At 31.6% G+C, this 11744-nt stretch overlaps 1 protein-coding gene across 1 annotated transcript in view; it reads left to right on the top strand.

Moving 5' to 3' along the window:
• LOC107436614 (uncharacterized) overlaps positions 1-8604 on the top strand; it is a 23892-nt gene extending 15288 nt beyond the window's left edge. The window contains exons 9-13 of the mRNA XM_043047970.2: positions 1469-1532; positions 5219-5285; positions 6325-6395; positions 7262-7337; positions 8301-8604. Of these exons, the coding sequence (XP_042903904.2) occupies positions 1469-1532; positions 5219-5285; positions 6325-6395; positions 7262-7337; positions 8301-8471 (449 nt within the window). The 3' untranslated portion in view covers positions 8472-8604. The remainder of the gene's footprint in view (positions 1-1468; positions 1533-5218; positions 5286-6324; positions 6396-7261; positions 7338-8300) is intronic.
• The last annotated feature ends 3140 nt before the right edge of the window (positions 8605-11744 follow it).

The raw sequence follows: 11744 nt of genomic DNA, 5'->3' as shown, positions 1-11744 counted from the left end.
CCACTTTGATAAATGTAAACTAATGCGAACCTTACAATTAAATTATTAATTCCTTCGTATATTATTGGTTTAAGTTGTCGAAAATTAATGTTTCATTTGTAAGGTTCGCATTAGCATACATTTATAAGAGATATGCATTTTTTAATAGTTTTTTGAATATGGCTCTTTGAAGACGAAAAAGCATAGATTTTCTTACAAAATGACTGATAACTAAAAAACTAATCCAAATTTTTGAAAAAGAAAAAAAATACTTCTTCATTATGTCAAAACACAAATATGTGTCGAGTTTCGAGCCTGGGCGAGGCTTCTGGGGCGATATATTGTGATTACAGACACACACACACACAGCCGCTTTTATTATTATGTATAGATAATATGCTCATAACTTTGAAACTGTTAGCTTTATTGTTTATTTTTATCGTTGCTTTTATCGCCTTATTAGATCGATTTATCGCCTTTATTATTATTAATTAAGCATAACATGTTCATAACTTCGAAACTAGTAGTTTTATTGTTTAGTTTTGTCATTCCTTTCATAGATCTATAGCCTAAATATTCAAGCGTAACATGCTCATAACTTCGAAACTGTTAGTTTTATTGCTTAATTTTTGCCATTACTTTCATCGATTTATCGCCTTTATTATTAATCAATTAAGCATAACATGTTCATTATTTCAAAACTGGTAGTTTTATTGCTTAGTTTTATAATTACTTTTATCGATTTATCAGCTTATCGTCTAAATATTTAAGCATATCATGCTCATAACTTCGAAACTGGTAGTTTTATATTTTAGGTTTATCGTTACTTTTATCGATATATCGCCTTATGTAAATAATTAAGTATAACATGCTCATAACTTTGAAACTGTTAAATTCGCTACATCTGTGACATCTAGCAGCAAAAGGAGGCATAACTTTGGGTGGTTTTAACCTAAGTAAAGAATGGTGTATTGAAATCTGAACAATAGTCCTTTCAACATTAGTAAAAACGATAAGCACAAAATCATCAGTGAATATTCTCTTGTCGGAAAGGACCAAAAAAATATTTTTCCCTATTTAAAAATTGAAATATCATAATATATCATAATACAAAAATCGTTCAGCAGAGGTTTAATGTTTTAGAGTTAGAGAATATCACAACATGGAATGGAGGACATCAAATTCAACGGTATCACAAAATGTTTTTGTAGTAGAGGGAGTTATTGTTATATCAGCTATAGTTGTAGCGAGAGTTTATAGCAATATCAATGGAAGTATGTTCAACTGACGTTATCTTATCGATAAAAAAAAAAGTTAGCGTGTCCTATAAATAAATGTGTATTTTTATTAATTATTATCATTTACTTAAAAAAACGTATTTTACTAAAATTATTCACGGGATCTTTCACTTTAATTGCTGTTAAACCTGAATTGAAATTGTAGTCCGCGAACAAATATAGATTGATTAAACGTGCTTTAAATATTACAGATGAAATTACGGCTACAGATGAGATTATCAAAGACTGCACACAGAAATGCCAGCCTGCCTGCTAGTAAGTATTTCTTAAATTTTCAAGGGGCAACTTTATTACTAATATGCAAAATAATGCACAAAAATTTTTACAGAAGTATTAATAAGTACAGGTATTACGATTATTTTTATATGATTTTTATATAATCTTTGTGCGAAAAGATATTAGCTGACATTGATTATGATTATACTTTATTTGACAGCAACTAATCAGAAAATAAAAAATAATCATTAATTAAACCTGAATATANCTTTCTTTATAATGCCATTACATATTTCTATTAATATAAAAAGTTTCAGAGCTTTTTATTCACTTTACTTTTTCGGGATTTTATGAACTGAAAAAATGACAGTTTTCGTGAGAATGACCCATATACATATATACAGAGAGAGAAAACGTTGAAAGGAATATAAAGATTTTTTAGAAGAGAAATAATTTAAAAAAATAGTAAAATGAAATATTTAAAAAAAATTTTAAAAAATAAACAATTTAAAAATTGAAGAACCGGAAAACAAAATAAGGAAAAGATATAATCTCGTCATCACCTCAAGCGATTATGTCCTCAAAAATTTGCTTTCTAATATTATATTAATACTAGCGGACCCGACAGACGATGTCCTGTACACAAGTCATTAATTGGAAAATTTCAAATTTTTTTGAATAAGCTGTAACAAATCTGGATCGTTTTGATGCAAATTTTTATTAAAAAGTAAGTTATCATATTAACGTCATTTTATATATCTTATCACAATTCGATCAATCGATAGCGTGTGAGTATGTGTATACTATCAGTGAAGTTAAATGTAGAGGTTGTTTTAAATCAAAACTTAAACTTATTTTAATTAAAGGTAAAAAANAAAGTTTTAAGACAAAAATAATGTACTTCCACGCACTGGCATCTGTCAAAATTCAAATATTTTTCTAACAAGTTAGCCAGATTTACAAAATATGAATATAGAAGCATAAATAGAGGAAAATGGGGTCATTTTACTGAACGTTCTTGCTGAAGTACTGAAGCGCGTTTGATTTCTTAGTTACCTTGGATTGGCTCCGAAACTGGATGTGTGCAAGGTCATAATATTATACTGGATAATTCAAAATGCATAATTAATAAGGTTTGGGGCCGGGATAGCCTGGTCGGTAGGGCGCTGGGCCCATATCCAAGAGGTCGTGGGTTCGATCCTCGCCGACCGAAGACTCCCCGTGTAGTAAATGGTGACTGATGCACGTTAAATCTGTCGAGTCTCAAAGTCCTCCATGTTCCCACAGCAAATCAATACCTCTGGGGGATCCAGGAGTTTCCTTGTCTTCTGGATTGGTTCAAAATTACAAGGCTACGGAGTTGAACGTTAGTAGTCGTAAACCCATGAAATTGGGTCGGCTGTTCAACGACGGTTATAAAATAAAATGAAATTGATAAGGTTTGAGTCACGATGGCTCAGGAGATAGAGCGTTCGCCTTCCAATGAGGTGAACTGGGTTCGAATCCCAGTCGATACGGATTCCGCATACTGCTTGCAGCAACCACAGTGCTGACGTGAACTATCCTCAGTGATAGACGGATCATGGGTTGGAGTCCCCTTGCCATCAGGCTAACCGTGGGAGGATTTCGTGGTCTTCTTCTCCATGTAACGCAAATGCGGTTTAGCTCCATCAAAAAGTTCACCACGAAGGTAAATTTGTCCCAGCACTCGACCCAGGAGTTCCCTTGTCTTCCAGATTGGGTTCAAAATTACAAGGCTATTGAGTTGAACATTAGTAGTCGTAAACCAATAAAATTGGGTCAGCTGTTCAATGACGGTAATAAAATTAATAAGGTTTGAGCCGTGGTTTCTCAGGCAATAGAACATTCGCCTCCCAGTGAGGTAAACCAGGTTTGAATTCCATTGATGGCTGGGGTCCCGGCTCATACCATACTGCTCACGAAAAAATATACTCAGTGGTATACAGATCATGGGTTAGAATCCTCTGGCATCAAGCTAACCGTGGGAGGTTTTCGTCGTTTTCCTCTCCATGTAACTCAAATGCGAGTTAGTTCCATCAAAAAGTCCAAAACGGAGGAATATTTCCTCCCAGTACTTCCCCCTCGTCTTCTGAATTTGGTTCAAATTAGAAGGCTGTGGAGTTGAACATTGGAAGTCGTAAACTCGAAATCTGGTCGGCTGTTCAACGAAGGTTGCAAAATAAAGTGAAAATAATAAAGATGAATTTTAATATAAAATTTTAATATTGATTAAAACCGGGTAAACTTAACGGTGATTTATAATAATCAAACTTTACACCACTATCAAGCAATTGTCTTCACTTCTGATCCCTTTTAAAGAGCCATAAAAAAACCTATTACCAACGAACCTGTGTGAATTATTTTGGTTTCATTATTAGCATATTTTGTTCCAATTAAAACATTACTAGTTACAGCAGCGGTAGTAGCCATTACGAAAACTGATTAGGAATCACTGAAACTAATAAGACTAAAACGTTCTTTTTACGGTTCCTCAAAATGAAGAAATACTTAAATCCATTAATTTTGCTTTTTTTTAATTACACAACGTTTTTTTTATTTCACTTACCATTTATTCTAAATTACTTAATATTATAAGACCACTTTTCAAAAACTTAACTTTAGCATAATAAATGCATGGTTTCAATCGAACAAATGTGTAAAAGGTAATCTTCTTGGAGAAATGATCACTTTGAAATTACCATGACGTTTTTAATAACACAACTTTATTCAGACATAACACATAGAGAACTAAATTACATAATACAGAAGAAAAAATATTAACATTTAATAATCACGTGACTTTGTGCTGCCATGTATATTTCATTTTAAAAACTACTTTAAACAGAAGCTTACTCCTCCGCCATGAGCCCTTAGGGGATTCATAAAATCTTATTACATTCATTCAAACTTTAATTTCAAAGGTAGAGCAGCAAAAAATCAATTACAGAAAATTTCACGTTTAAGAATCTTTACACAAATATTCAAACAACTTTGAATGAAATAAATGTGAATCGTAGCTACAAACAAAATTAACTATATAAAATAACTAAATGACCCTGTCGATGAAATGACCCTGTCGACGAAATGATCCTCACGACGAAATATGACCCTGTCGACGAAATGACTTGTTGACGAAATTGCCCTATCGACGAAATAGCCTGTCGCCGAAACGACCCTGTCGAGGAAACGGTCCGTCGACGAAATGACCAAGTCGAGGGAATAGTCTGTCGATGAAGTGGTGTCGGGAACTGACCTGTCGATGAAATGAATGCGACCCGAACAAATGAGTTCGTGGTTGGAATAGAAGGAAATCTTTTAAGAATAATATATATCGCACTATTGTATTGGTATATTTTGCTTTGGCTATATTGATGCAATATTAGAAAGCACATCTTTTGTCTTTTTTTACCGAAATTATTATTAATTTTTTTAAAATTTTTTATGTTTATTTTTATATTATTTTATTTATTTTTATTTTATTTAATATTATATTATTCTTATTATATTACTTTTATTATATTATTTTCTTTATTTTAATTTTATTTAATATTAAATTATTTTTATTATATTATTTTTATTATGTTATTTTATTTTGTAACATTTCTGAGCAAGGAATTCCTCTGTATTCTTTATAATTGTGTGTTTATGCTTATTGTTTTACTCCAAGATAATAGTATTTTTATTTTTTATTTTTTTTATTTAAGCGAGAGAAAATATGAAGTTGGATATCGTGAAAAGCATGGTTCAAAAGAAGAATTTGATTCAAGTATTGTAAGGAGACATTGTTTAATTATGAATTTCTCATTATTTCTGTTTAATGATGAATTTCTCAATTATGATATTTCTTTTATATTTGTTTCGTTTTTGCTTGCGTGAAACACTGTAAAGTACTCGAATAAAAAAATAACATAAAAAATTTGTTTTACGGAATGTTCTTGTAGTTTTTAAATCAATTCAGAAGACAAGGTGGACTTTCGTGGCAAGTATTGGGGCAAACGGACATGAGCATCACAAATTCTTAGTTTTTTTTTAAAGAAATTAATTTAGACCGAAAGGATACTTCTGCAAAAAGTTTTAAGACAAAAATAAAGAAATAACATAAAAACTCATAGCAAACGGACATTGGTGTGACAGATTATTATTTTTTCTTTTTTATTTAAAAATCAATTCAGAAGGAAGAGCTAAATCTGCATCAAATTTTGACCCAAAAATAAAAATTATAACAAAGAGCTACAGCAAACGAATGACTTGCATTGCAAATTCTTAATTTTTATTTATTTTTTTACTTATTTACTTATTTTTTTAAAAATCTTTCCAGAATGGAAGGATACTTCTGCCTCAAGTTTTTAGACAAAAATAAAATAATGATGCTAAATCAGAGCAAACAGGTATTTGCACCACAGATTCTTAGTTTTTATTTATTTTTAAATATCAATTTTGAAGGAAAAAACATTTCTTCATCAAGTCTTAAGAAAAAAGTAAAAAAATAAATGTAATTAACAGCAAACGGTCATTTGCATATCAAATTCATTTTTTTTAAAGAATCCATTTAAAAAAGAAGGATATTTCTGCATCAAGTATTAAGACAAAAAAAGTGCAGTGCAGAGTATTCTTTTGTTTTTAAATGAAGATAGGTAGATTTTTAGTAAAGGGGGATATGATGAACATCTCTAGAGAAATATTAAAAAGATATTATGATATCGAAATGTTATTGGTGCGGTAGTTGTTTCACATAAAGAATTATTATCGAAATCTTAATTGAACACAATGTTTTCCACTACTTGCATCAAACATTCACTCTCTTTTTCAGTGTACAGTGATCAATAGAATGAATGAATTGGAAAATAGTTCTTACGCTTATGGATCGGTAGAAAATTGTAGGTAAGTACATTTAAGAAATGCTTTGAGCCTATGGTTCGGCTTAACTCTTTACCCATAAATTACTTAACATGGTTTTTCGAAGTTCTTTCGCCAAGGAAAATAATGAAAGGCACAGTGTAAGTGCCTTTTACTTGAAACAAAGCTATAATTTTAAATTATATTTTCCAATTTGTCGAAATGAATTATATGAACTTTAGAATGGACAAATAATTTAAATATTTTAAAAATTACTAAAAATTTTTAAGAATCACTAATTTTGGCGAAATTTTCTATCCTGGAATAAATTATCAAAGTCTAATTAGTGTTTTTTTCACCTTTTTATGAGTCCAGATAATGCAGCTTTGATGTAAGTTTTTAAATGTTAAAAAATTAGACCATAAACTCTATTGTTTTCTAAAAGCTGTGACTTTTCTCCATTTTGATCGAACTTTTGCTCCATTTTCATAACTAGCATAGAGAGCGCCAGTTAAGGATGGGCTAAACTTAACCTAACAGTCATGAAATGTTGCTAACTCACAGCAGTTATGAAAATTGAATATTATTCGAAAAAAAAACGTAATATTGGGTTGCGCAATGCCTGTTTTTTGCGTCATTTTAAATTGTTAAAAAATTTTAAAATAAGATTTCTCGTTAGTATTTTGCTTTTTCAATACTTCCATGATACAATACTTTTTGCACAAAATTTTATTTCTGAAAAATTATCAATAGCAGGCATGGATGAAAATAATATTTATTATTTTCCATTTAAAAAATTTTATCAGTAAAACAACGGAGAATTTCAGAAATAGTTTGTAAGAATGTCTGAAGATCACATTGCGTGTTTTTACTTATTGTGTAAATGATAATTTAATTATAATTTCTTTCAGGCTAAAACAGATAAAAGTGACATTCTCTTTTGGAAGGTTTCGATTAAGACGTCAAATCTATAATCAGCAATATCAGGTACGTTCCTGTCACCCTCATTTCTGAAAATATCAAACAATAACGCTCTTCAACGATGTTTTTTTTTTCAGAATAAACAATGAATAAATGCAACGTTCTTCAACGATGCTTATTATTTCAGAATTAACGATGAATAAATGCAACGTTCTTCAACGATGCTTATTATTTCAGAATGAACAATGAATAAATGCAACGTTCTTCAACGATGCTTATTTTTCAGAATTAACAATAAATAAATGCAACTTTCTTAAACGATGTTTGTTTTTCAGAATTAACAATAAATAAATGCAACAATTAAACACTAAAAAGAAGTTACTATGAGTTTTGTCGCTGCTGTTGTTTCTAATCCTTCATAATATAGCCTCAGCTATATCAAATCCATGACTCCAAACGATCAAAGTCACACACCAAAATTGGTCGCAAGAGAATGTCCTCCACGAGAGCGAAAATGTCCTCCAAGAATGTCCGAAAGAGAACGAAAGAAAATTCTAGACAATCAAAGATGTGTTCGGGGGACTATAATTTGTAAATTCTAGAACAAAGTAAAAACATATTCTTTTTCCATGATCACCACCCTTCAAATCTAAAACTCTTGTCAAAAATACCGTTAAAAAGTGTACAGATTGTGGAAGTAAATTGAGAGATTTTGCAAAGCGTTATGGTTCCCCCTATCTATAATGTCAACATTATTTGAGCCTCACAGCTCGTGCGCTTACATTTCCCTACTAACCGCTAAGAGGTAGAAAGTAAGTTTAGCGTTATGATTAGCATTCTCTTAATATATTTAAGAGAGGCAAAAAACATTATCGAACATTTTCGAATGACTAGTAAAAATTGGAGGCATAAAAAATCAATTTGATGAAATTCATTTCATTGTTATGGATTTTTCTGAACACAAAAAATTCTTTTTTAATGCATTACTAATACTTATAAATGTAATAAAGTCTGAATTTCGTTTTATAGAGAGTAGAACTATTCAGCTACATTGGAGGATATTTGGGACTGTGGCTGGGATTGGGCCTCATCTCTCTTTTTGAATCCCTTACAAACATCGTATGTTATCTTTGGAGAACAAGACGAGTCAAATACTCATCAGTTCAAAATCTTCAATCTAAAAAATCTTCTTCCAAATAGCTTCTTCTTACTTGCTTCTTGATTTTCTATAATGCATTTTACACTTAGACATCCTGTTTTGTTATTAATTTAAACCTATATTTTATTTTTTCATAATGTTTTGTCTATATTTACAAAAAGTATTAATAAAACTGAAAAATCATCTAAATGTTGTCGGATTTTTTTAAAATGACAGAGGAGAGGAATTTAAATATTCTTAGTAGCTTTATTCAGTAACAAGAACTATTTTTTAAAAACTTACACTTAAATTCAAAACTCCTTCCCTCCTTCCCTAATGAAGTAGATTGCTTCCTTTTTTCTGCAGTTAGGGTAAATTTGAGGAATGCGCGTCTGAATTACTTCTGAGCAAGCACAGCATCCAGAATTTACATTGCATATATATTTCTATTATAAGGCTGGATATTTCGTGACTTTTTTTACGGCAGCAATTCTAAACTCATTTCTTTTTGAAATGTGGGTGTCATATTTTCCAAAAAAAATACCCATTTCTGCCTGATAGTAAATCAAAATGTTTAGTTTTACAGTTTTTGGCTCGACATGGTTTTCCTAAATCTTTCTTCGATATTAGAATGTGGCTGTTTTCGAAAATACCTGTATTTGCATAGAAGTATTTGAATAATTTTTCTTTAAAATGTTATTCAATAAAAATTACGCAATTTCATTTGCATATTTAATTCTAATTAGAAAATGGACATTTTGAGGATTTTTTTATAATATTTCTAAGCTGCGTGATTTATCTTAAACTGGTTTTATATTGAAACATGAGTACCATGTTTTTAAGAGATACCCATATCTGCCTAGAAGTATTTATTGAAACATAAAATTTAAAAAAAAAATGATTATTTTAAAAACAAGAAATTTCTTTTGCATATATAACTCTAAGTAAGAGAATGGAGTCTCTGATTATTTTTCATAATTATTTGCACTGCGTGTTTCGAGAAAAAGTAACGAAGAAACAAGTAGAAGTACAGAATTTAAAAAGTAGCGAATAACTATCGTTAGTTGTAACGCAAGTAAAAATATTGCCATGTATGATACTAATTAAACTTCCAAGCGTTGAGTCCCTGGATAAAATTGTTCGGAAAAATTTCCTCCCATTGAACCACTCCCCTTCTACGCACCACTCTCCCATTGAGCCACTCCCCTTCTACTCACCTCTCTCCCATTGAGCCACTCCCCTTCTACTCACCACTCTCCCATTGAGCCACTCCCCTTCTACGCACCACTCTCCCATTGAGCCACTCCCCTCCTACTCACCACTCTTCCATTGAGCCACTCCCCTTCTACGCACCACTCTCCCATTGAGCCACTCCCCTTCTACTCACCACTCTTCCATTTAACCACTCCCCGTCTACGCACCTCTCTCCCATTGAATAACGTCGAGGAAACTGGTTTTTCAATGCACGGCAGCTTGCAGCTAAAAATTCGGAAAAAGTCGGAACTAGCGCTCAGAGAGTTAAACTTATATCCGTGTCTTAAGAGGACGTCATACCCCGGGATGATCTTTTCCCTGCAAATTCTCTTTCACGTCTATTACTAATTTAAAATTTAAGAGAAAGAAAAAAGTGAGTTTAGGCAAAACTAACGTAAGCCATGCAGTTTCAAGTGCTGAAGAAAAAACATCAAACTATCAAAATGCAAGCAAATTATTGGAAGAGAACTTCGCTATTGCGTAATCCTAAAGTTATCTTCTTATTATTTATTTTCCTCTTTTGATATTTTAACAATCTATTTTCAATTCTTAAAACTTCATGGCTTACTCAAGGTTTGTCTGAACTCACTTTTACTCTACTTAAAATTTTGTAGAAGTAAAAAAGTGAAAGTGATAATCGTGAAATTGAAGCGAGTGATGTGAAAAGTGAAGTGACTATCCTAAAGTTATCTTCTGATTATTTATTTTCATTTTGATATTTTGAAAACTTATTTTCAATTCTTTAAACTTCATGGCTTGCATAAGGTTTTTCTGAGCTCACTTTTTCTCTACTTAAAATTTTAAATTAGTCATGTTGTGAAAAAGATTTAGCAACGAAAGATTTTTCCCGTGGTATGGCGTCCTTTTAACGCTGATTTTCAGCAGAATGTATAGGCATTGTGCTGTAATTAGACTATATCTAGTGCCTCATTTTAAGTAATTTTTGGTTCTCCTGTTAATTATTATAAATACTGACTGATTATTCATAGATATTTTAACAAAAATCGATCATGAAAATTTCTATGGAGATAATTCATTTAAATAAAACTCTTACCATTTAAGGAAAACTGATTAGTAATGCATAGCGTGTTAAAGTGTCCTTAATATTTGGATATACATTAATGAGATATTTTTTATTTTTTCTCCCGTAGACAACTAAACGTATTAAGTACACAACCTAATCTATTTGTGTATTAACATTAAATTGCATATTTTTGCATTCACTTACTTACTGCTTTCACAGAAAAGACCAACAAAAAAAATCGACTTATTAGTTTTCTCTTTGAATAAAAAAACGGCAAAAACCTTTTATTAATTAGGGTCACGTGGCCGATTTTACAAAGCTAGTACTAATAATACAGTGTGTACAATGTTTTATACGGACATACTGGTTTAATACAATACAATGGTATAGAGCCACGATTTTTCAGGGGATAGAGCGTTCACCTTCCAATGAGGTGAGCCGAATCCTCAGCGATGACTGGTCGGAACGAATCCGCATCCGGTGACCATAATGCTGACGTGAAATATCCTCAGTGGTAGACGGTTCATGGGTTACTGTCTCTTTGCCGTTTGGCTGAGCATGGGAGGTTCTCGTGGTCTTCCTCTCCATGTAACGCAAATGCGGGTTAGTTCCATCAGAAAGTCCGCCACGAAGGACAATTTCTCATAATACTTTATCTAGGAGTTCCCTTGTCTTCTGGATTAGGCTCAAAATTACAAGGGCTATGGAGTTGAACATTAGTAGTCGTAAACCCAAAAAATTGGGTCGGCAGTTCAACGGCGGTTATAAAAAATTTTAAAAAATATAATCGTGTAATAGAATACAATACATACTGATTTAATACAATACAATGTTTTACAAAGCAATGCACGGATAATTTCTTAACCTGTCCTCCTCTGCTAGTCGCTCGATTTTCCTGTAATACAAATAATACCCTTTAGACAGGAGGCATTATTAGTATTATAGGGGCAAATTAGAAAAAAGCAGCATCATTTGCCCCCGTCTTTTAAGGGGCACTAAGGAAAAGGGCAAATTTTTAACTTTGCTGAAAACATCTTAAAACGCTGAAAATTGAACT

The sequence above is a fragment of the Parasteatoda tepidariorum genome, chromosome 7 (genome assembly GCF_043381705.1).
Source record: "Parasteatoda tepidariorum isolate YZ-2023 chromosome 7, CAS_Ptep_4.0, whole genome shotgun sequence".
NCBI classification, from domain to species: Eukaryota; Metazoa; Arthropoda; class Arachnida; order Araneae; family Theridiidae; genus Parasteatoda; species Parasteatoda tepidariorum.
This window is presented reverse-complemented; position numbering and strand designations above follow the sequence as displayed.